At 37.7% G+C, this 26,788-nt stretch overlaps 1 protein-coding gene across 1 annotated transcript; it reads left to right on the top strand.

The window, feature by feature from the left end:
- The first annotated feature begins 293 nt into the window (after positions 1–293).
- EIF4E (eukaryotic translation initiation factor 4E) lies at positions 294–25,714 on the top strand. Its single transcript, XM_085325649.1, has 7 exons — positions 294–310; positions 10,223–10,357; positions 11,591–11,686; positions 13,598–13,661; positions 15,659–15,772; positions 18,299–18,438; positions 20,347–25,714. Exons 1-7 carry the CDS (start codon positions 294–296, stop codon positions 20,459–20,461), a joined length of 681 nt encoding a protein of 226 aa, XP_085181775.1. The 3' UTR covers positions 20,462–25,714.
- The last annotated feature ends 1,074 nt before the right edge of the window (positions 25,715–26,788 follow it).

Here is a 26,788-nt window from a genome sequence, read left to right as displayed (position 1 = left end):
GCCTGCGCGTTAGCGGCGCTCGCCGCCGCCGTGGCGCCTATTGTGCGGCCGCGGCTCCGCGCCGCCCGTGACCTCGCCGCCCTCCCGGGGCCCCGGCAGGGGAGGAGAGGAGGAGCGGCGGCGACGGGCCCCGCGGAGCCGTCCCGGCCGCCTGGCAGGCGGCTCCTGGCCGCGCTCGGCTCATGTGGCGCGGTGGGGGTGGCCATGTTGCTTTCCGCCGCCAGGCGCCGGCGAGTTGGGACTTTTCCTGTCACTTCAGCTCGTCCCCCGCCAGGATGCGTGCGCGCACCCCGATGGCGATTCAGGAGTCGTAAAGGCTTAGTTTCGCCGCAGCCCTAGTATTTCCAAGCTCGCGGTGAAAATACCTTGTGCTTAGGCCATACACAATCTCTAACCTGGGGAGGGGTRAGTATCTCTAACTTAGTGGATATGTTACTCTAGGTTTAGGCAATTGAAATAAGAAAAACAATGTGGCTGCTAAGACTCAAGATGTGATGCAGACACTGCTGTCTTTTTGTCTGGCTGATGTTGCCTTTCTGGATCAAAATCGTATCTTTATTAACCCTTTCTGTAGGGTCATTTCTGTAAAATGCTTGAACACTTTCCTCTCTGTTAAGTTGTGTTTATGAAACTGCACAATGTTTCTTAATTTTTGTCCCAACTGGCACTTCCTTAAATAATTGAAGCAGAGCTGGAGATGGTCTGGTAGTTGTCAGTCTAGTTGTACACATTCAGGTATCATGGAGATAAAACATAGATTGTTAGACAGTTAGCTGGAGCACCAGCAGCAGCTTTCCCATGTTTCCCATGTTCTTCAGCCAGTCTCAAACACTTATTTTTGCTTCTGATGTCTATTTTTTTTCCTAAGCTTAAGCCCGTATTTCTGAAGATGAGAGCTTTGTGTTTTGTGTTTTATGATCATCAGGGGCTTGGCAGATGTGATAAATTATTTGTAATACTGATAGCCACTGGAAGTTGAAATGACACTAAAGGCATGATTTTGTGGCTCTTTGCTGCAGTGCTGGCATAAGCCTGTCCTCGCACTATTCTTTCCATTGTTGTTTCTTGTTTGTGTGGTTGCATGTTGAACTAGATCTGGGGCCTAATTTAGACAAAAATAAAGAATTTATTTTGTCACTTTGCATTTTCTAGTAGGATTAGTTCCCAAATCTGATTTAACTTGGAGTGACACAGTTCTTACTGACTCAGTAGAAGACTAGATAGTACCTATGACAGTTTAAGTAACACTGATGTTGACTGTTTTGTTGTCGATTAAGCATGAAGCAAAATCAACTATGCCTGGTTATTTTCAAATGCTTTAAATAATACCTGTTTTATATTTTTACTCTTAGGTGACTCACTTTTACCTAAGCTTAAATTTGAGCTTATGTAGTGACTGAAATCATAGCTGGTTGTCATTGTAAAAATAGTGCATGATTTGTAGTTGAGTAGTATGGTTGTATGTGTAGTTAGGGGTTGGATTACTTTTTGATCATATGGAAGCCTTTCTGTTGCTGACCTTCAAAGTCTGGATCTAGGTTTGAAGAGATGTGTTGGTTTAGTAAACATCTTGCAGTAAGAGTTACTTTSCAGTAAGTATTTTACATAACTGAAAAGTAACCTTGCTTCACTGTTCCTCATATTTAAAGAGGGAAATAAGCTATAGAATGAAGGAAAAAATGTCAGATACCCCTTTTTGCCTCTGCCAAATAGTAGATAACTTTTAGTGTTGCTTCCCTAGTTTGGAAATGAATCTTAGGCAATGCAAAACACACAAGAACATTCATTGAAGTGAGATACTACTGAAATCAATGCTTTTTCTGATACCTCCTTGTWCTCTAATATACTATACATGTTTTAAATGTTGAGAGGGTGGAAAAGCGTTCTTAGAACTACCTGAGAATTTGGAAATTTCAGGTAGGGGTACTCCAAAGACTTCCGTGGAAGTTACTAAGAAATGCAAGCATGTCATAAGTAAAGATAAACCTGTYCTACTGGGAGTCACACTTCCACTGCAGAAAAAAATTCAAGCCTCTGCAAAACTGAAAGGTTAAAACTGTCAGTTTATTCAGATAGCTATTCAGATAGCTTCTCTTATAAACTGTTTTGTCTGAATTGGCCAGAACGTGCAGGAGTGCCTGTATTTCAGAGATTAGTATGTGGTCACTTTTGGAGCCTTTGAGGATTGAATGTGATCAGATGACAATGTATAAAAGTCCACAAAGTCAATAACAAAACCAATAGTAATGCTTTAGTAAACAATAGTTTACCRAAGGTAACTTTAAAATTTGGCTAAGGAAAGACCATAACTACCATAACTAGGAAGTGTGTGAAAGTAAATTCTATGTGAGCATCTGATCCTTCATCAATTAACCAGGAAATGGGCATTGTAGTTCTTTAGGTTTTATGCTTCATGGGAGTTATCCTTATATTTACGCAAACACAATTTTGTGACTTTAACTCCACATTCTAAAGTTAAGATATGCAGGTGAAATGTGGTATTGTGAACTTGGTTGTTTGTTCATTGCATTTTCCTGAAAAGTAGGATATAAAYGTGTCTCAAAAGCTGTTTAATAATTGAGACTTTCTACTGTAAGCTGACTTTCTAATTGTAAATTACCTTTCTGACTTAATAGGAAACTTCTAAAGTTTTAAAAGGAGGAAGATGCTAGACGTCTCAATGTTTCTTTTTTGAGGAGATGAGTAGACCTGTTATGTGAGAGAAACATTTTTTCTGAAAGGATTTTAAGAAAACACATTTCACATAGCATGTAAAATAAATTTGAGGTTTATATCAAGCTAGTCCATAGAAATAACATATGAGACTGAGTCTAATAGTATGAGCTCCAGGTACTGTGGTACACTGGAAATTTAGATGGGAAAATGTGACCATCTTGGCAGCATTATACTGATCAATGTGAGCTTTAAGACAACAGAGGAAAGAATCAAATGAAGGATGTATGTAGAGAGCTTAATGTACAGCATTTAAAAGTGAATTCAAGTGACTCTTCCTGAGTCAGATGAAACCTGTCTTTCATTTTTTTTCAAATGGTACTCGGAAGTGAAGGTTAAACAAAGGATTGAAGAGACTTTAACTAACATTCACCTAAAGTCCTAGAACTTGGTCCTTTTTAAAATGTTCTTATTGTTAAGGTACTAAATGCATGGAATTTTGTTGTCTACAGATTAGTGTCTTATATAAGCATTTTTAACTGCTTAAAAATGACGTTTTTCCTTGATTTTTATACAGTAAATATAAGGCAGACTGCAACTGTAATGTTTTCTCTAAATGTGACGGACAGCTGTTTAATAGTCTTTTAAATAGCACTCTTATAAATTCAGATGTATTGAACACAAGAAAATATGCATTGCATGCTTTTCAGTAATTATACCACTGGTATGTCCAATACTTTATAATTTTTTGTAATTGAAGTCTGAACTCTTAAACATGTGTTCATTAAACTTGTTTTAAATTTCTGAAGACTGGAAGTGTCTTAAATTTTCAGCTGAGGAGATAAAATATTGTGCTTAGGTGGAAGAGCAGCTCAAAGTATTTCAAACTCTCAATAGTTAAAGGGGCTTTTCTACCTCCTGGTGGGGGGCGGGGCAGGAATTAAATATTAGATGTTCTGTGTCCCTTGAAGTCGTCTGAGCTGCCCTGGTTCTCAACAGCTCTTTGGAAATCTTTGTTTTCTTGTCTGGGTATCTTAGAACTTGGAATGTTAGATTTGAAGCTTGTTTTAACCTGTGTGTAGATTTCATGTTCCAGTATTAATGGCAGCAGCATAGTGTGGGTAACTTTTGTGAACATGAGGTATGGTAGCATGAGGGCAGTCTGCTTATGTAGCTAGGAAAAATGGCTATGAAAGTGGTTTTTTTTTTAACTAATTCTAGTTGTAAGGTTGTGACTTAAATCTTGAAATCTACCAGTTAAGTGTATGTAACCATTGTTTCAGAAATCAAGAGCTGTAAATATTCTTYAGTTCTTTAGAAGTTATGAGTAAAAGCCAGCATGCTGCCCCATCCTCTCCTCCCTTCTTCCCCCCCCAAAAAAAAAAATTTCCAAACATTGGAGGAAGTGTATGACTATTCTAATTCAATCTCTTGTTCTGAGAACTGTCCTCCTGTAAATGTGTTGCATTTCTATTCTAATTTTGTGGGCTGTCACTCAACTGAAATGTCCTGTGTTTGTATTCTAATAGTAAACACTTTTCTAAAGATCTATGCTGTTCTGAGTTGTACATATGCTGTTTGGATACTTGGCCTTTTTCTAGAAAATTTTTCTCTATCCTGCTGTCTAGAAATCTGTGTAATGCTGGATAATTTGTAACAGGTGGCTATTGGTACCTCTGTTCTGCTTTATATGGTTTTTACCTCCATGTATTTGTTCACTACTCAGACTTGCATATCAGTTCTTGAATCCCTGCCAACCAAAGGAACAAATCATTTGCTTTGTTTTATTATAGCATGTAACATTTCCTTGTGGGCGTGTGTAAGGCCCCCCCCCTTTTTTTTGTCCAAAACACTTTATTCAGATAAAGAGCTCTTGACTCTTGTACATTAAGTTGTTACTCTAGTTGTAGTGTAGTAATAGTTATTGGCAAGAAGCACGSGCACCAGGATATAAATTACATTATTTTTATCCCTAGACATGTTGTAGCTGGAAAATGTATTTTTTTCACATTCAGTTGGAAACCCTAAAGAAGAAGGTAGAAACTGTCAGATTAGCTTATTTTGACTTAGTTGAAGAAAACTTTGGAAGCTTCTTCCACAAGTGGATTTTCTACCTTTTCGTCCAGAATGTGTAATAGTGATAGTTATGCGCTTTTGGGACCTAAATGTTACTACTCCCCTCAGCTGGACTTCCTAAACATCTTCTGTAGGCTGTTACGTGATGTGCATGTGGGATGGGCAGCATCTGAAAACACTCTGAGAAACCTGTCAAGCTAGCTCTGCTCATAAATACTCAAACCTGATTAATCAGTTTTTACTGTAGGTGCTATTTATTTCCTGTGTTGGTGACATGCACACCTTCTATGTTGGTCATAATGTACTGAGGAGAAAGAATAACAACACCAATTAAATCCCTGAGTGTCAGAATCCAGGTAATGTGCAGATACATATAGTCAAATGCTGAGTAGGCAAATGTTTCATAGACTTCTGCAAGTTGATTCCTACATCAAAAAGTATGTGGGTAGTAAATAAAGTCACTTGTAATTACACGCTGTGTGGTGTATAAGGAATAGGACTGGCCATATGAAGCCTTTTGGTTTAGCCAGTAATACTACCCTGTTATATCTATTTAAAAAGCAGCAAATATAGTGATAGTTTAGCTGAATAGTAAGCTCCAAGTGAATTTTAGATTAAAGAATACATTAATTATACTAAAGTGTTGCGAGAGACTTTAAATTTGACAGTCCATAAACTGCTATGGGAAACAGTCTGGCCTTTGTATAACAATTGGAAAATTTCACTGTGTGATTGGTAAAACTTTAATTGATGTGATATTTATAGAAACTTCTATAACAGGCTTGTTGCATACTTGTAGTTTGGTGTAGGATTTCAGTAGCTGGATATCAGAAATGGACTTTGAATTTATGGTTAGTGAACTTGCTTTGTGTTTGATTAATGATGAGAAATGCTTTACTGTGTAAATACTTTGGTGTGATGGTTAGAATAGTGRGAAGTTCGGGTGAGGGCCCTGGTGACAAGGGATACAGAGAAGGCAAAATTACTGAATGCCTGCTTTGCTTCAGTCTTCACTGCTAAAGGCAGCTCTMAGGAATCCCAGAGCCTGGATGTGAGAGAGAGAGAGTCTGGAGAAGGGAAGACTTTCCTTTGGTTGAGGAGGAAAGGATTAGAGACCKYCTGSGCAGGCTGGACRTCCACAAATCCATGGGCCCAGATGGGATGCACCCACGGGTACTGAGGGAGCTGGYRGATGTTGTTGCCAGGCCGCTCTCCATCATCTTTGAAAAGTCATGGAGAACTGSAGRGGTGCCTGAGGACTGGAAGAAAGCCARTGTCACTCCAGTCTTCAAGAAGGGCAAGAAGRAGGACCCAGGCAACTATAGGCCGGCCAGCCTCACCTCCATCCCTGGAAAGGTGAAGGAACAGCTGCTTCTGGATGTCATCTCCAGACATATGGAGGAAAAGAAGGTGATCAGGAGTAGCCAGCACGGATTTGCCACAGGGAAGTCCTGCTTAACCAACCTGATAGCCTTCTGCAATGGAATGACTGGCTGGGTAGATGAGGGCAGAGCAGTGGATGTTGTGTACCTTGACTTCAGCAAGGYTTTGGACACTGTCTCCCATAACATTCTCCTAGAGAAGCTTGGGAAGTGTGGATTAGACAAGTGGACAGTGAGGTGAATTGAGAACTGGCTTGGAAGGCAGAGCTCCGAGGATGGTCATCAGTGGCACGGAGTCTAGTTGGAGGCCTGTGCTAGTGGCGTCCCCCAGGGCTCAGTACTGGGTCCCATCCTATTCAGCTTCTTCATCAGTGACCTGGAGGAGGGGACAGAGTGCCTCCTCAGCAAGTCTGCTGATGAGACCAAACTGGGAGGAGCAGCTGACACCTGAGGGCTGTGCTGCCATTCAGAGAGACCTGGGCAGGCTGGAGAGCTGGGCGGAGAGGAACCTCCTGAGGTTCAACAAGGGCAAGTGCAGAGTCCTGCACCTAGGGAAAAATAACCCTAGGCCCCAGTACAAGCTGAGGGCTGACCCTCTGGAGAGCAGCTCTGCAGAGAAGGACCTGGGAGTGCTGGTGGATGATGAGTTGACCATGAGCCAGCAAGGTGCCCTTGTGGCCAGGAAGGCCAGTGGTCTCCTGGGGTGCATTGGGAAGAGTGTTGCCAGCAGGTGGAGGGAGGTGATCCTGCCCCTCTCCTCAGCCCTGGGGAGGCCTCATCTCGAGTACTGTGTCCAGTTCTGGGCTCCCCAGGACAAGAGAGACATGGGGCTACTGGAGAGAGTCCAGTGCAGGGCTACAAAGATGATCAGAGGGCTGGAGCACCTGCCCTGTGAGGAACGGCTGTGAGAGCTGGGCCTCTTCAGCCTGGGGAAGAGAAGTCTGAAGGGGGATCTTATCCATGTGTACAAGTAGCTGAAGGGAGGGTGTCAAAGGGACAGGGCCAAACTCTTGTCAGTTGTCCCGTGTGACAGGACAAGAGGCAGTGGGCAGAAACTGAAGCACAGGAAGTTCCGCCTGAGCATGAGGGGGAATTTCTTCCCTGTGAGAGTGATGGAGCCTTGGYACAGGTTGCCCCAGAGAGGCTGTGGAGTCTCCTTCTCTGGAGATCTTCAAGGCCTGCCTGGATGCAGCCCTGTCTACCATGCTCTAGGTGACCCTGCTGAGCAGGGAGGTTGGACTAGATGATCTCCAGAGGTCCCTTCCAACCTTACTGAATCTATGATTATGATTCTAAGTGAGATTAAAAGAAATGAGTCGGTAAAATTAACAAGCTAAAAAAGAAAATGGGCTTACCTTGAGTGCTGGTCCTTTTTTTTTTCCATGATGACAGTGGGAAATAAAAGGTAATGAACAAACTGCTTTAAACTTCGTTCTGAAAATAACTAGAAGATGATTTTGTGGTAGAAAGCTCTACTTCCAGCTTAGTGCCTTTTTCCAAATTTGTTACAGCCTGTACAGCTGAGCTTATCCTTGATGGCCAGCCTTGTGATGAAAAATCTCTTGCTATTGGATTARTTTGAGGGGAGTTTTGTCCTGTGTCAAGATGATAGCTAGTCCTTTGAATGAGTTGTCACACATGGTTTTGGACAGCAGCTTGAAATAATGGTTAAGCTGAGTTTCATTATTGCTGCATAGCTTTCAAAATATAAGCTGCTTGTTGATGTGGTGGCCTAACAAACATTTTGTGCAGTCAGATATCTTCCATTTGGCCAGGTAAGGTCTTCAAATACCAGTTAGTTACCTTTAAGAATGGGAGCTGTTGGTACACTGGGCAGATACTGAGGCTCATTGCGTGTTTCTAGTTGTATGCACATGCTGCCTTGATCTGTTCTAATGTCTTCTCATATTAAAGATTTGTGAAAGTACCTTTTTTAGTAGCCCTGTATTTGCTTGGAAATTTTGCACTTGTCCTTTCAGAAGTACCATGACAATGATATGCTCAATAGAATTAACTTTTGTAACAGTTTTCCAGATTGTAATACTCTGCATTCATCAGGAATCTATTTAATGTTCAAGATCTTTAGTGTAGTAGTCTTTGTAAATCARCTGTAAATGCTAAGTGTCACAACTGTAGTGTATTGTGAATAAAAGCAAACATTATCACTATATCTAGTGCTTGATCGTTAATTTTCGAAATATTGACTGCATCCTTGTTTTTTGTGCTTGCAAATGAAATATTTCTCTAACTTAACTTATTATGAGAAGTCCTTGAGGAGCAAAACTTGAGTTGTCATTATGTGAACTTTTTGGCCATTCTGTCATGTAATACAGGAAGTTAAAAGCTGGAGGAGGATATATTGAAATGTTCGGTATATTTGACAGCCTTTGTGCACTGACAGYTCTTAGTTTGTTGTGTGGAGTTCTTAAGTGTATTTTTAATTGTATTRAATTAAAAACAGATGGGGCTAACATGAGAGATTTTATTCTGGGTAGAACTTGATTTTTTTTTTTTTGCAGGTATTGTTYAAGGTTTTTTGCAGAGCTGCTTATAGTTAGTGTTGCACTGAACAAGGTTTGACTGACAAATCCACAGCAGTGTGCAATGTTTAAGAGTCTRTGTTCCTTATTGGACTCTTCTTAAACTAAACACTTTCTGAAAAACAGAAAGACCCTTGAACAAAGTAAATGTTAAGCCTTCTTGTTTTAGTCTTTCCTCTRAACATGGTAGCATGTGAAAGCACTGTTCAATTTGATGTATGTAACATTTTTAATGTTTGAGCTGAGAACTTTACTAGGTGAACTGTTAAACTAAAGCATATTTGATTATTCTTGAGCATAATGATGGAATTCCTTAAATAAAATGGAATATAATGCTTAATAAAATTGATTATAGGAGGAAAATGTCTATTGAGTCAGATCTTTAGATGTTACCAGAAAAGGTGGACAGCTGGCATTGTGAATGCCAGGAAGTATTTGTTAGCACTTCAGATCCATTCTACTCCTCAGTAGCTTAGGTGTTGATGAACTAAGTAATCTGGAGGATTTGAGTAAGCTGTTCCATTAATTGCATCACTCAGCGTATCTTACTCCACTTTTTATCTTGCTTTATTATGACCACAAAACCTAAACTCAATTTTGAGTACTGTTTTGTATTGCTGCATTTAAGGATATCTAGAGTATTTGGGTCTGTTGTAGTTAGCACTTATTTGTATCACTGAAGTGCTGTTTCTTTGCAAAGTCAGCTGTATAGACTTTTTGGTGTGGAGAACTAATGTCTTCATTCCTTGTTCCTGCAATATTCTAGCAAGAATTGCAAATTAGGGAGAGATGGTGGTAACTAGAGGGAACATTTGGCCTCATAATAAAGCTTTGTGTTCCCTGGTTTGAAGGAATGGCATTAGAATTTCAAACCTGACACAGTGGCTTTTAGAACCAAATGACAAGCTTGAGGGGTTCACATGCAATGGGAATATATTATGTCAGTTTGTGTTAAAGTATATTTGTCTCTAGCACTTTCTGAACTGATTTGGAAAGCGATGCTTGAGATCAGTGTAATCTGCAGTAAACTATATGTGCAATTAAAGTTYAGTTCAGTTTGGAATCTGTTTTAGCTGCCAGCTGATTATAGACCTGAGAGTTCTATTCATGTCTCAGATTTGTAGYAACACATTAATCTTCTGAATAAACGTGGGCTGTATATTTGTTTTCAATTACGTTTTGTCAGAAATAGGTCAACAAGTAGTTGGTATTTCTCTTCTGGAATGATTACAGTTTGGGGAGTTGCATTTTCTAAATAATACAGCATATAATGTATTCCTGAAATACCTCTCAGAACTGTTTCAAAACAATATGAAAGTTAAAGCATGCTAGAAACTTACACAGGAAGTAAATCAATGAACAGCACTGAATGAATTCCTGCAGTTATTACCAAAGAGCTGTCGGGATGCTGATGAACAAAGGGATGCAAATACTGTGCTTCTTTGAGGCATTCAGCCTCATAATCCAAAATGAATTAGAGGAACTCTTAGTTTTAGCCTTCTTAAAGTTACTTCAAAGAACTTAATTTGTTCCTTCTCAATTTTATTAAAGTAGTTTAATAACTGTTTTCTTCAAACAGGAAACCACTCCCAATCCTCAGCCTTCAGAAGAGGAGAAAACTGAGCCAGCACCTAGTCAGGAGGTTGCCAGCCCTGAACAGTATATTAAGCATCCACTACAAAACAGGTAAATAGTATGGAAGTACGATACTTCTTAAAAGAAATCCAGTATGCTTATAGCTTTACAGATGCTTTAAAAAAAAAAAATATATACTTACCTTTTCTTGCAGTATTTTGTGGTGTCTCAATGGACTTTGAGATTTTTACCATGAATGAAATTGTAGAGGAAATAGAATTTAATCATGCTGTAATTTAGAGCCTGTTCAAATAGTGGTGTTATAGAAGTTGATCTCTTGTAAATTTTCACAAGGCAAACTCTSCATTTGGAGAAATGGACTGCATTGGAAAATAATAAACTTTTAAAACTAGATCTGAAATGCCAGGAAAGATCTCAAAACAATAGACTGATACTTGGCAACTTCTTAAATACTATTCTGTGAGAAGAAAAAAACTCAAGTTCTAATTTATGGGATCTCAGTAGTACTGAAACTGTCAAAATGAGAGAAGCTTAATTGGTTAAATGCTTCATCAGATATCTCATTCCAGCAATTTAAGTGATGTTCTTTAGATCCACAAAGAATATCTCCTCTGTTCATTCCAAGTGTGTAATGATTCAGTTTATGCTCTATTTTGAAATTTCTGTTTAGTGGAGATAGTGTTGAGAACTGTGAGAAACTTTCTCRTAGTCTGGCTTTCACACATACAGATTTAACATGAAATAGAATTTAGAAGTTGATATAGTTACAAAGATTGCCATTTGTAAGGTTAAAATAGCTTCCCTTTTTAAACTTATGTTCTACTACGTGAATGCTTGGGAAAGCTTCAKATTATGTATTGGTTTTGGGCTTACCTGAGGAAATCAGCTTTTGTAACCTTTACAAMGAAATTACTGGAAAGGGAGCTGTGCTCCCAGTTTGGTTGGTTGGCATTATTTTAGACTGTAATCAGTGTCTGGGRTACAAAATAGCAGCTTGCAAATAGCAACAAGTAGAAATGTGTGCAGCTTGGTATTTTAGAGCCTTGGAATTGGTTTTTCAGAAGTATTTTAAATACTTATCTAAATGGATTGATCAAGTCTCCCACAGTTCTTTTAAGTGAACACAAATATTGTAGGTTTGAGAATCAGATTTAAGTGAATTTCTCGCASTTTCTCTGGATTTGAAAGTAGATTTCTATGCTAGTATTTATTTTACTATTATATCTAAATAGATCTATTGATATAATTAGTTTGGGTGTAATTTCTAATGCAACATTTTTAATATATCATTTTCATATGCTATTATTCTACATCTTTTTTTAGATGGGCACTCTGGTTTTTTAAAAATGACAAGAGCAAAACTTGGCAAGCAAATCTTCGTCTGATCTCAAAGTTTGATACTGTTGAAGATTTTTGGGCGTAAGTAAATGTTTTTAATCCACATAATGATCCTAGTGCATATTGGTGAAGTCTATGCTAAAGTCAGAAAATGTAAAGAAGGTGCTCCCTTAACTGCAGCTTTCAAGCTTGTGATTTTAAATTTGTTTACAAAGTTGAAGGTGAAGTCTAAGACCCCCATTCTTCATACTCTCACAGAATATGCAACATTTGAGTTAAAGCAGTTCTTCATAGTTTGAAACATGTTTTGCTATTAACACTGCTTATAATTATACGTACACGACAGATGTAGAAAATTGTATTCATGCAGTTGCTATCTGATACTRACATGAATTTGTAAATGCTCGGAGCAACTGATAGTCACATCCTGGGTCCCAAATTTCTCTGCTTCATTAAATTGTCCCAGACAGCTGACTTGCTTCAGATATGCAAGAATGCCTGAGTCTGGAGCATAATACTTGGGAGGATGATGGAAAATTAACCAAAGCATCCTTGAAGGAACTTCATTAGAGGTTACGGAGGAAGCTGTTTTGTTCTGAATTGAAGGTCTGCAAAAGCTATGAGATTGGAAGGCACAGGCCTCCTTCTAAGGCTTTGTTCTTGCTGTTTGAGCCAAAGATTAGCTTCAGTTGAATTCAGATGGCTTACTTGAAAGATTTTGACTGCCATAATGATGGGTATATGAAGAAAATGTTAGTGTAACATGCTGCATTGAGTGGTAGAGTTGTGAAGATTTTTTTTTTTGTTGCATACCTTCTTTTGGATCTGAGCACTAAATTGGGGATAGTCTCTCCAAGTGTGGGGAAACTAGACCTATCAGTTCTATTGGTACCAACAGGGAAGAAATAAGAGTTGCCAAAGGTGTTGGACAGGTGTTTTATCTGTGCAGTCATTGGAGGGGAGTAGAGTTCTGTTTTTGTAACCAGCTTCTGTGTTCCAGCTATGCGGTGACAGTGAACTGTACTTTGCAGCCTGGAAGTATTTGATGGGAGACTAAATTGTTTGAAGCTTGTTATTAGAGTTGGTTAATGATAGGTCTGAGTTCACATAACTAGAACCTGACTGAATAATTAAGTGCTTAACCTAGATGTTCCCAGTGAAGGCATTAAATCAATCATAACCACTTGAAAAGTTATACAACTGTGGTCAGAGTGGGAAGTAGATATGTTTTGAGGGAGAAATTGCTAAAATTAAGATGAACTTGGAGTGAAGTTGGTAGATCTCTCACTTGAATTCCTGTGCCTGATCTCTAGTTGTTAGAATAGATTCCARTGTTGGAACTAATCCTGGTTGGACTATGCCACAGAAGGACACTGCTCACTCCTTTAACTTTTATGCTCTAAATTGCCTAGTGCTGAGTTTAATTCTGGACATAGCATATATTTTACATTCTTTCAGTTTTCTGTTCTTGCACTTTGAATCCATATTTCAGTCTTAAAGAGGAGGCCTGCAGCCCTCAACCTTTGAATGTTATATTAAATGATGAAGATGAATTAGTCCTCTTAATCTTTGTAGAAAGAAAAGCCTTAGAAATAGACACCATTATCCTTATTCTATGTGTATATACACATATGTATATAGAGCACATGTACAATCTTACAACTTTATTTGCCACCATGAAAGTTTGAGGTATGCTTTTAGTGACTTTTATTTATAACAAGGTTTAAAAGAAGCAGTGAGATTTCTGGAATATACTGTAGTATAGGAACCCAGCATATACTCATAAGCTAGTTTCTGTTCTGTTTCTTTAAACTTAAAATATATCAAAGTAATGCTTTTTTGTACTGCTGAAAAATACATAGGTAATAGGGTTACTTCTAAAGTAACTTTAATGTTGTTTTAATCTTTGTATTTGGTTATATATATTAAATTTGTAAAGTTTGTAACCCAAAATAATGCTTAGTTTTTAATCCTGCTTTTTTCCTCCAATAGTTTATACAACCATATCCAGCTCTCTAGTAATTTAATGCCTGGTTGTGACTACTCGCTCTTTAAGGTATGCTTCCTAACCTTTTTTCTTTAGTTTGGGATGTTGATGGGTAGTTTCCTGGCTAAGTGAGACACTGTCTAAATATTTTGCTTCATATATTTAGCAGTGCAGTTGTAAATGGCCTGAAAGTGTTAATTTTTAGTCTCAAGCACAAGTCATCTGAAAATCAGACTGTTAGTTGCTAGTTCTGAAAATGCATGTATTTGCTTTAAAAGCACCCTGTCTGTAAAGTGTGTTACCTGATGCTATGTTTGTCTTCATTTTGGCTTTGAGATGTTTGTGCAAACTGAGTTTGTCTTTTTTTATAATGAGAAAGATTTTCCAGCTCTGTCATTTGGTGTGACATGAAAGCAGTTAAAATGTCTTGGAAGCTCCTTGGGGGACTTCAGAGGTCTCCACTATTATTCTTTAGGAACAGTATTAACTAGGTGCACGAAAACACCTATAATACAACCTCAGGTTTACCTCAGTTAAGTGCTGTGGTTCCTTACATGTGAAATAAGAAACTGTATCCAAGACTTGCACTTAAGCTTACTGAGGAAGGTAGTTTAGCATTCAAGTCTGCTAATAGTTGATGTTAAGGAGAAATGTGAAATCTTGCCTCTTATTTGGAGAGGTGAGCCAATCTGGAGCCCTAAGTTTAAATCCTGACCTCTCCCAGGTGCTTCTAACATACGGGTTCTGTTTGGATTTAGATACTTGAATAATTCCATTAAGTACCAATATCTGCTTCTTCCTTTGCTCCTGTAACATAGCCAATGGCTGGGACTCTTCAGTAGGCTGCATACATGACTTGTAGCAACTTTAACCAATAAAGAGGCTCTGTAATACTTAGCTTTGAGAAGGTAGCAGTATTTTATGTGCCTAAAGAGTTATAGTAGTAAAACCTAAAGAAGTCACAGGTCCTTCAGAGGTTGATATATATGAATTATGGTTATTTCTAAATGTGTTGTAAAATGTTTTTGACTGAATTTCAAATTCCTCTGAGTACCTGTATGTTTTCCGCCATTGATTTATTGTCCGTCAGCAAGAATTTATTATTTAAATGCATGGAAAAGGTATAGAAATGGCAACTGCTGCAGGCTTTTGAGATCTCTTGTTGTTCTTCAGTCTTGACCTCATAAGAGTTCCTCTAAAGGTGATGAAGTAGTTTGAACTCTGCAGCTGCCTGTGAGGATTTTAAATTTGAGAAAGTGAGCTGACACTACTTCTGTCCTGCATGTTACTAAGCACTCAGTTTTTGGCTGAAGTTCTGTAGTGTAGCCCTTCGAGAAACTACCATTAAGACATTTCTTAYCTGAGTTCTTTTGTCTAGAGAAGAGTCATTAAAAAAAAAAAAAACACAACAGGTTAACCATCTAAAGTGCAGCCTAATTGGTGGATATGGGAGTTGCAGCTGGCTTCTTTGCTGCCTCAGTTCTGTGCAGGACCATTGATAAAAGAATTGGAATGCAACTTGCTTCTAAATGGTGTTTGTGGAGTGTTTGTTTTGTTTGTTTGGGGTTTGGTTCTGGCAGTTCAAAAAACTTATTCTCCCCCTACTTGTGCAGGAGGCTGTTGAGGTAGGCTGCCAGGGTGTCTGCTTCAGTGATGTCTTCTCAAGAAGGACATTCCTACTTCACGTGCAAATGGAGCACTTGGTCAAAGTTGCACTGAGTCCAAAACTTAGAACAATGTCTCAATGTAACTGATTTTATCTAGTTTTGTAGAGTACAAAGTGAATGTTCAATGGATGTTTAACTTTTCCTCTTCTCAGTTTTTTTATGGAGTATTCTGTAGCCAAAACTCCTTGAGTTTTAGTTCTTTCTAGAAATAAAAACTCAAAAGATAAACTTTTCAAACAGTTTAAAGTGCCACTTTTGRTATTGGTATGAGACTATTTCTGGACAGGTATGCATCTTAAACTATACTTTTTTCTTTAAGTATCTGCTTCAGATATCACTTGTCTTTTGATTATCCTTTAAGAAATACAAAACAATTTATTTTTTTACTGTGCTTTGCAGGATGGAATTGAACCAATGTGGGAAGATGAAAAAAATAAGCGAGGAGGACGGTGGCTAATCACACTAAACAAACAGCAGAGACGAAGTGACCTTGATCGCTTCTGGCTAGAGACAGTAAGCACTATGACCTTACAAGTTGCAACTTAAGAATTCTACATTTATATTTAACGTTTAAATTGGTATGTTCTTCCTGTGTGCTACAGACTGAACTACTGACAGCATCAACTGTCCTTTATATTCTGGCTGACAGGCTGTATCTGAAACTCTTTTCAGTAGTGAAGTTTACTATAGCTGTATGCCATTGAATACTTCCTTATAAAGGGCAGAAATAGGAATAATTCTACAGGACCAATTAACCTTTATTGTGGAGTGTGCTGGGCATAGCTGTAGAACTACTGGAAAATAATACTTTGTCTTGAACATAACTCCCACATTTATCTTAACTAGTTAAGTGTAACATCTTATTCACACTTCTATATTCTATTTGTTCTTAGAAGTAAACAGTTCTCAGGATTTGATTTTATTTTAGCAAGTCTTCCAGATTCCATTTTATTCTTCTTGTACTTACCCTAACAGAGTAATAATAGTCTTTCTGTACACTACAGAAATTCTTACTTTTCCCATTGCTGTTAGTTTTTAGAATAGATTTTTTATCTTAGATATGCTTGTAGAGATGATATGGATTGCAGTAAATGTGTTGTGCAAAAGGATAGAACTGTATTGTCTAGAAGCCAACTCAAGACAGCCTGAAGATGCTAGTGATCTGAATTTAAGTGATCTGGGTTGCAGGCAGTACAACGCAAAACAATCTTACCAAATCTGATTTTGCTTTTTTACCCTGCTTTTTGAGAGATGAGAAGCATTCTACCTCTTGGCAAAATGACTCGTGGATATCAAAGTAGAGGTATCCAAAATACTACAGCCCTTGTCAGGGTATTTTTAGGTTCTTTCTACTGTTGAAACTGTTTAAGGAAAGGATGATGGGCATTATACTGCCAGGTAATGTGACTGCACATGAGTAAACAGACTGTACTATTTTCGTTTGACCTCCCCATCTAAATGCTTATGTGAGTCTTTTTAATTCTCTGGAGCTATTTCATATGACTTGGAAAGCACGTAGACAGACTTAAGCAAATAATAAGAGAACCCAAACACCAGTGTCATATATGCACTAAAACAATTGTTGCTTTTAATACCAGCAGTTCTTTGTAACCAGCTTTTTCCAATAAAAATCAAAAGCATATTCCATTTCCAGTCTCCTGTGAAACAAACTTTTACTGCAACTTATCAATCTTTACCATTCTGGACTGTAAACTTGATTTGAGTGACTTTCCCTTGTGTGTGTTATGTAGAGCTCATTAAAGATGTGCTTGCCTTTGATRTTGAGCATGGTAGCCCTCTTTGCCTGTATCTATAGTAAGTGTGTTGACCAGTGATATTTTAAATGCTTCTCTGTGGCTTGAGCTTAAACATTTATGGTTTTCATTACTCAGTGAATGTGTGCATTCTGTAGTTGAGTATATTGTTTAAAGTATGTCTAATTATACTTGATTTATTCAGTAGCACACTTTGTCCATTTTGTATTTCCGTGATGAAGTCAGCCCTTGCAGCTGTCAGTGATACTGAAAGACTTGCTTTGTTCAAAATGTTGCAAGAAAGTGTTGAATTTCCAAATATGAAATGTGCTGCCACTAGATTAATTTTTTTCAGAATCACTTTTGACATGTACAGTGCAAATGAAGTAAACAGGCTTCCATTTTTAAGTGAGTACTTTAATGTGCAGAAGGATTTTTTTGTACAGAATAGACAAGAAATTTCTACAAGAAGTTCTCAGTTTTGAATTTTGAAATTACTCATTAATATACAAATCTAAGGTTAAAGGTTTTAAACACTCATTTCACAGTGTGCATATTGTACAGGGATGTGACCTAATTTAATCTGAGATTCCTGAGGTGTACTACCAATGCCATTTCAAAACTTCTAGAGACCTGTTGGATGACTAATACGAGATTTTCCCCCAATTGCAGTACTAGTTTTGATTACAGATTTTCACTTCTGAGTCTGTGGGAACTCTCAAGCTTCTAAATGTGTTGACAGAAAGTAACATTTCATTAAATACCCTTAAATTTAAGTTACAACCTGATTTGTCTCCAGATTGATTTACTTCAGAACTGAGGTCAGATCTATGTAGCTGATATATATTGCACCAATAGTTCTTTACATTCATTAGCTAGGAACAACCTGTTAGACAAACCTTAAAATTTGTTACCTATGTGTTAAGTATACTTTAGAAAGAAGAATAAATTTATTAAGTATTGTTTTTACATGTTTTTAGATTTTATGGTGGGGGAGACACTACATAAATGACCAACTTAATGATTGCAGCTGCCAGGACAGAAGACAGAAAAAATGAAACTCAAATTGGAGGAAAATCTACTGTAACTGAGTTTACATTCACTTACCGCATTTCAAATACTCAAGAGATACTTTGATAAACAGGAGATTATTGCTGTATGGCAGTTGGCTATAAGCAGTAAAATATAATAGTCCTCAATGCTTTATGGACACTGAAGCCTTCTGGATGGAGCTGGGTTCTGACTTTGAACTGATACCTTTTAATGATCAATCTTTATTTTGTAGCTGCTGTGCCTTATTGGGGAGTCGTTTGATGACTACAGTGATGATGTATGTGGTGCTGTTGTTAACGTTAGAACTAAGGGTGATAAAATAGCAATATGGACAACTGAATGTGAAAACAGGGATGCTGTTACGCATATAGGGTAAGTAGTGTGATTGATGTCTTGCATAAATATATGAAATGTAATATTGCTTTTAAGGACAGTTTACATGATGCAAGATTCCATGCTGAATCTTCATAGAGATTTTTGGGTACAAGAAAACATACTTTTAGCAAAAGTAATCAGGAGAACAGAGCTGTATCTGAAGTTCAAGTAATCTAGTACAGAATTGCTTGCATTCTTGTGTGTATTTATGTTAGTAATTTCTGTGTACTACACTTGCAGTTTGTGYAATGAAAAATTGAATGCAAATCCTGGCAAAAGCTTTTCATTTCAGAATGAGACGTTTTAAGCAGCCTCTAAGTAATACGGGTTCTGTTGCAGCTTGCCAATTTGTAGAGATATTCAGTACCTGTATGGCATTGGTAAGCTTATTCTAAGGAAAGTGGTGGTACTTACAGGTAAGGGAGGAAAGGTACTGTAAATTAAGCCCACAAGAATGCTTTTGTACTTGAAAGTAGGCTGGATAAGTGATTTGTTATAAAACTCCACAGATGGATTTTTCTACCCTCTTGTCTCTGCTTAAATACAAAACAAACTGCTGAGTTTCATGGATTTGACAAGAGTAATAGCATGTTACAGTCTTCATTCTGGTAAGAGGAAATAGTCATCTCAACTTACCATGAGTCTATGCTAGGGAAAACAGTGCTATTGTCTGCTTGTTAGCAAGCATTGCGAAAGCCAGAAGACTTTCTGCTGTAGTACTGATGCTTTGAAATTACTGTTCAGTTACTGAAGGCTGCTTGAATATTTTTGATTTGTCTTCCCAGCTTAGCACATCTGTTTTAGGCTAAATGTTAACTGTCGGGCATAGTTTGCTAACACTTCTCACTTACTGGATGGCTCTCTAACACATTTCTCAGCTAGGCCATTATGAATTCATTGGGGTCTGACTTTCTTACAGTAGCAATTTAATTACTGTACAGTATTTTTTTCTGACTTGGAAGGTGAGTGATACAGACATGCTGAACTGTGGTACGTACTCTTTACTAGTAAAGAATAACTTTGTCAAACTTAGGCAGAGTGCATTGTTAGAATGACATTAACTGTTAACAAAGGATCTAAGATGACTTCATCAGACAACAGTAAAAATTAAGATTTGTCAAACTGACACAATAACCTTTTGGTAATCTGACTATTTTCAGTCTAACTGTATGCTGCCACATTGACATGACTGTCAAACTACATCAAGCTTTCATTTTACTGTTAAATTTTAAAATTTGGACTGCTCTGTAAACTGTCACATCATGATCAGGGTAGGTTAAGATTGGCAACAAATTTATTTAGCTCGTTGGTAGTTTGCATCTTGCTTGTCCTGTACCAAGAAGGAGCAGCGTGTGTCTACACGGAGTACCATAGTGAATCTAGTGGGATCTGCCTTTAAGGAATTGGCCAAAGGCTGCTTTCCGTGTATAGTTAAAGAAAAGACAGCTAGTTAGTCTGTGCAACTGAAGCTTGTGATGATAAAACTTACTGTGTTCTAGGGAATTGCTACTTTAAATGGTTCAGATTAGCATCTCAGCACTCCTGAAATGATAGACCACGACTTCCTTGTAGCTGTTCTGTTGCTCTGTGTGGGAATATAACTTGCTGATATTAACGATATCCACATGAATGCAATAGAATCTGTTCTACTTTTATGTAGGCCTAGTAATTATTTTTTGGCAAGACTTTGTCCTATTTTGTTAAGCTGCTTTCATACAGCAGTGTGCTGATTTTGATACAAGCTAGCAAGGTCCTGTGTAGTGTCCTTTATTCACACCTGCAAAGTTGTTTCTAAATAGGCAACTATTCTTTCTTAAGATGTTAGCAGATCCAAAAGTAGGTGTCCTCTTACTAATCTCTTTAAGAGCTCTGCTTAAACTGTTCTATTTCTCTTTTTTTCCTTAGGAGAGTATACAAGGAAAGATTAGGACTTCCTCCAAAGATAGTGATTGGTTATCAGTCCCATGCAGACACAGCTACTAAGAGCGGCTCCACCACTAAAAATAGGTTTGTTGTTTAAGAAGACACCTTCTGAGTATTCTTTCATAGGAGACTGCGTCAAGCAATCGAGATTTGGGAGCTGAACCAAAGCCTCTTCAAAAGCAGAGTGGACTACATTTAAATTTGATTTCCATCTAAATGTTGCTAAGATTTGTGAGAAGTCTCATTCGCCTTTGTCTTGTACTTCTGTGTTCAATTTTTTCTATTTTGGCTGAAGTAACCATTACCAATCAGAATGTCAGTACACTTCACCTCCCCCCATCCCTAAATCCATAAAAGATTTCCTGGCCCACTCTGTAATAGCTTGGTAGAAACATTACTCTTACAAAAAAAAAAAAACATTCGTTTATCCACAGTATTCAGAAAAAGTTGCATTTCTGTACCTGCAGGAAATTATTCTGTTTTATATTTGCATTGTATGCAGTAACATTTTGCTGGTTTGGAAAGAGTATGGTGCATACAGTTTTCTAGCAATTTTTTTATACAGCATCATCTTTGCTGTAACCTATGCTGATGGCTGCTAGATTAATTTATTTGTTTTCCCTATTTGATAACATTAGTGATATTTTGATTTCAGTTGTTTTTGCTCATGTAACATTGGTGAAGAATCTGGGAATATGACAAAGGTGGAATAAACATTAATTTTGTGCATTCTTTGGTAATTTTTTGGTTTTTTTGTAACATCAAAGCTTTGCTACAAATTTATGCATTTCAGTCAAATCAGTGATCTGTTTGTGATTTCCTAAACATAATTGTGGATTTTTTTTAATGTAACACCATAATTTACATTCCTTACTAGAAATAGTATGTCTGTTTTTGTATCTTATGCTGTATTTTAACACTTTGTATTACTTAGGTTATTTTGCTTTGGTTAAAATGGCTCAAGTAGAAAAGCGGTCCCATTCATATTAAGACAGTGTACAAAACTGTAAATAAAATGTGTACAGTGAATTGTCTTTTAGACAACTAGATTTGTCCTTTTATTTCTCCATCTATACAGCAAGTATTTGTACTTGTTACAAGGCAGTCTCTACTGTGGCTTCTATTGTAGTGTGTCTTCTAAGAAAGATCAAGTCTGGAGCTATAGTTTTAGTAAAACTTTTAATAAATCTGTTAGATAGCACCCTTCATCAAAGTGAAATTATGTTGATGTGGCTACTGTTTTTTCTTAGTGGCTGGTGCAACTGATTATGCTTTGTGCTTTTTTTTCTTGACTTTAGTGAACACCAACTGAGAAGTTCAAAGGTACATAGAAAGCTCTCTGGTTTCAGGTGGGAACTACAGTAAAAGCTCTGAAGTACTTTAAATATACAATTGCTATATGAATTACAAGTAAAGTGCATTAGAGACATAGCTATAAAATGAAAGGATGTCAAGAACTAAGTGGTCTGTTATTAGGTGCATCTTGTAAGAAAATGAAACTTTTTTATTGGCTTGAAAATTATGGCATTGTGGATTAGCTTGGCTTGCTGGTTTGGGAAAAAAATTGAGGAGGTCTAGTGAGTTTAACTTTTTGGTTTGAGTGCAGCATAAGATTTTTTTTTCCATTATGCTCTAAAAGTAGAACRTAAGGCAAATCAATAATGTATTGTTAATTTCTTGATCTTCTGTGTATGAGATCCTTTAAGGTCTTGCCAGGGCTGTTTAGCCTTCAGTCAAACTTTAAGGCAGATGTTCACTGTGYTTTTATCTTTTTAAGTGGTAACCCCTTAAAGGAAGTTTAGTCTCTGGTAGTACAGCCTCAGTTGAATCAGGCTTTTATARTCTGACTGACTGAGGAGCTTAAGTGTTTCTGTGTGCAGAGATGGACTTATACTTTCGTGTACATTTTATGAGAGATGTATGTCTTAGGCATATTTTGATTACACCAAAATGGTATTACATTCAGTTCTGGATCCTTTGTCCATTTAAATGAAGCCCTTGAAGGCATCTGATGACACTGTTTCAGTGTTGGTTGTTAACTAGGATTAGATGTTGGAGGTGGAGAGAACTATGAGGCTGTTTGTATTCTGGTTTCTGTCGATTGTGGTGTAATTGGCTGCCTGTCCTAATTCTGTAGTGTGCAAATCAAGTCTGGTTTTCTTTAATAGGACTGTCTGTAGTAGACTGTATTTATCTCTGCCATTTGCCAACTTACTGCTTGAAATACTTCTTTTCAATTGAAGTAAGCTTCTCAAACTAAATTTCTCTGAACTACTTCAGTATCATCAGTCTCAAGTTGAGCAATGTTTATAACGGCTTTGCCAATTCCTAGTAAACTGTGTGTATATATAGGATACATATGCATATCTCCTAAATTGGTAATATCTATACTTACRAAAAAGTAAAGATAAATTAGTCTCCTGAGTGGTAAGACAAGATTGTCTAGGTATACGTAATTTGGGAGCACTGGAGCAAGGCTCACTAAAAATCAGCATAGTAAAGTTGAAAAGTATGTGTAATGCTGGCCTTATAAAGAGCTTTGAGATTAAATTGAGTGCTGTTGGGAGAAGTAGGTAGTATTGCTTTTGTATTTAATTTCAGTGAAAGACTGAACAGAGCATCATTCAGGGTAGCAGCAGATGGTTTGCTAGAAGAGTTGGTGTTGGTCTTTTATCTTGAGCCTGAACTAACTTAAGCAGACCAAGTAAGTTGTGACTGACTTGCACTGTAATGTGAAAATTTCCAGTAGGTTGATTTGTGGCTCTTCGCTGCTTAGATAAATGTTGGTTCTGGGAGAGTTGAGTGAAAATTTAATTACATACTTGTTATATCAAATACCTCACCTGTGCCTTTAATTCATTGCTCAAAGAAACAACTGACCATGAGTTTATCTTCAACTTGTGAATCACTTGAGGCAGCATACTGCATGTTGTCCTGATTATAATGGTGTAGTTTTTGTTCTTAGTGTGGAAGGAAGCTAAGAGCTTTSCATTCTGCATATTAATAAAATGGCCACAGGATCGTAAGAAGGAAAACAGTGGAACATATTAAATTCTCTAGTTGTAATTACAAATAGTTAATACATGTAACTAAGCTTCCAGCCAGGGGGATGTAGCCGTTGTCAAAGTGGTGATGGTATTTTGGTAAGCCTAAGATGACTAAAGAATAATTGTTTGAAGCTTCTGTTCTGGAATGTTCTTAAATGGAACAAAGCCTGTGTGGGAAGAAAACAAAGCAGAAACTGATGCTGTGCTCAGAGGTGTAAGAATGTGTCAAAACACAGCCTGTGAAGAAGGGGAGAAAGACAAGGAAGTATTGGTTAACAAATTTGGGGTGTACTCTAAGTCTGTGCAGTGCTTTCTGATTGTCCCTTTTTATTTGTCCTGCTGCATTGTCACTGTCTGTGTTTCAGGCTGTTTCTAGTTCAGGAAACTAATTTTTTTGAGTTACCCAAATTCTGGGAACTTGGAAGAGTAGTTTGTAGCAAAGCTTGGACTGAATTCAGAACTTCCATCCTACTTAATGGAATCTTTCCTACAGAAATGCTTGAAAAAATATTCTGGACTTAATTTCAGCCTTACTAAAAGCAAAGAAAGCATTGCATTTCAATGTAGTAAAGTGACGTGGATCATCTTAGTAGTGTTAAGATCTCCGATGTAAACTCCCTTGTTTCTGAGGACCTCTATTTTTAAGGCTGGGTCTGATGCTTGTAAACTTAGATTTTAAAGAATGTTCTGTGCAGAAGTACTGAACTAAATGGCTGGCCTCAGCCAAACACATAGCTTTCTGACCATCTAGCTCTGTGGTTTGATATGAATTCCTGTCAGTTCATTTCTCTCAAAAATAATCAATTCTACAATTTTTTGACTAGGTTTTAATCGAGTCTTACAATAAAGCTCCTCTACAGAATTTGTGCCTTTCCATATTGGCCAGGATGTCCTGTTTGGAAACACTGTTGCAACAGTTTACTTTAGTAGTTTTATTTTAGATTAATTCTATTTTCTGCATGTATGTGAGCTCTCTTCCTCTCCTTTTCCCTGCTACCTGCTAAGAAATGGATAAAGCAAATAAAAAGGACATCAAAAGCAGGAGTTCATACCTGACCATTTCAAGGCATTTCCTACCTGTCTATCCAGACTAGAAGGATGAGAGTGCAGAGCATCTGAGCAAGCAGCTCAGTGGAGCCAGCTCCAGAGTCTTAGCTATGCAGTGCACCTGGTACACCTCTGCTATTACTTCAAAGCTCCTGAAGCTTATGAATTTTGAAGCCTTTTCTTTTTGTTCTTGAAGGAACATTTGCCAGTATAGCTGCTTGAATAGTATTATTGCCCTCTAGCTCAGAAGGAGCTTGTGTTCTACTGGAACTTGTCTGGCTCTGGCACTGCAGCAAAGCCTGTAATAAGCACTTAGATTCTTTCTTATACAGTAAAACTCATGGTTACTGCTCTTGCCTGGTGGCTCTCTGGCACTTTTCCAAAAGACTGTGGGATGCCCTGCTGGCCTTTGGATTTGAAATAAAGCAGATCCTCGTCTCCAGAGCAATATGTGAGTTGTGGCTGAGCACATGACAATTGTTATGCTCCTTAGCATTAGCCTGTGTGATGCCATAAATATAAGAACATCTTAGCTGAAGTCTGTCTGTATCTATTGCCTACTAAACAAAGTTGTTTGTTCATTGCCTGCTAGTGCTGGGCCTGTGATAAACTGAACCAAGAATTTGTGTGGTTTATGACTTCCTGACCTTCACTTTCTAAATTCTGATCCCTTCCAAGCTCTATTTTTTTTAATAAAAAGGGGAGAAATTATATGGTCTAGTCACTGCTTTTTTGGTCACTGGTACTGTGTGGAATTACAAGTGTTGCTAATGTCAGAGACTGGGGGATTGTCAGTTTTTTATCTATAGCCATATAAGTATGATGATGTGGAAAATTGTGCTTGAATGTGTTTTTTATATATATATATATATATAATCATAAAGCAAAAGGACTCTTTTCAAGGTAGAAAATAAAACTGATTTTATTTCTAAAATATTTCTTTGCATGAACAACACTAATGGATTTTGGGATTTTGCTTACACTAGGGAGTTTAGGTCAGTCTTTTTTCCTTATGTTAAAAACATGTTAACATAAAATCATTAAATGTTATCAATGAATTGGAGCTAACCTCGTAAGTGAGCTTTGGCACTCTTTGAATGAGCAAGTTTTTTGATGAAGCCTTATCTTCCTTTGTATATATGGGGTAGTTATCTTAGTGCATCTTACCCTGAGCCATGCAAATATGCGGAGAATATAGGAAATTCAAAGGTACTACTTTGTAGCTTGATTGGAAATAAAGCTTCTGAGGATTTGAATGTCTCAGCTTCATGACTGTGTATGGGATATTGAAAAATGCCAATCAAAGATAAATGAGTAAACTATTACTTTGAAATGTATGTGCTTTTCAGATTGGAGCTTTATGTGCCAGCAAGGCTTCTGCAGCTCACCCGTAAATTAGTCTTGCTGTGAGCRAGGTTTATGCAATACTTGTAGGAATGCTGCTGACTGCTCTTCCCTTGTCTAACATGCTTTCTCTAGTAGGAAAGTAGTGAGATTAAGTCTAAATGTTCTTGTAAAATGGTACCAGCTATCAGGAAACTGTGGCTGATGTTTTAATGGGAGCTTCTGTGTTCCAGTTGTGTCACCCCATTGATGCTAAACAGCTGGAGACACTATGTTGAACTTGGAGGGGATTTAGTCTATGTTTAGGTTGATCTGTTAAGGGCTTTAAGACCAGAAATAAACTTCTCCTATAGACATGTTATTACACAGCTGTAGACTTGCACCTGCTACTGGTGCTTGATTCTCCTATAAACTCATTTCACTGTGCAGTTTCAGTTGTGTAAGCAAGCATTTTGGAGTAAGCCTGCAATGAGGATAGAGTGACCATCTTCTGCTGGGGGTGAAGAGGCAGCTTCCACGTTTCCTTGCCACTGGAAGAGCCGTCACTGAGCTCATTCCCCAAAGGCACCTGAGAAGAATCTGCAGACTGGAAACTGGAAAGAGATTCAGAAGAACATTCCAAACTGGTGGGATGAAAACAAACAAAACCCTTCTTAAAAGGCCTGTTAAGGTTTTGTAGTCATTGACAGGTATAGCCTTCCTGTGCACAGAAACAAAGATGGTAAAGGGCAGAGCTGAGACTTTACCAGGCCATCAGGCTGTTGAAAGGGATTTTGGAGATGAAGTAAAAGCTCAAGCTGAACTTTAGGCAATACCAGATTCAGCTGACAAGTAATGTGATTTAAAGTCAATTCTGTCTATCTCATGGCAGAAGTCTGGTGTTTCCAATCTTTTCAAACTGTTTGCCTTCACTGTAAATACTGTTCTACAGTACAGCTTTTTACTGTTTTGGAGTCCTTGTATATGCATATGTGAATTAGAATTTT

The sequence above is a fragment of the Rhea americana genome, unplaced genomic scaffold (assembly GCF_003343005.1).
Source record: "Rhea americana isolate MKP2758 unplaced genomic scaffold, rheAme1 scaffold_99, whole genome shotgun sequence".
Taxonomy (NCBI): Eukaryota; Metazoa; Chordata; class Aves; order Rheiformes; family Rheidae; genus Rhea; species Rhea americana.
The sequence above is the reverse complement of the archived record's forward strand: the minus strand, read 5'-3'. Positions and strand labels throughout refer to the sequence as shown.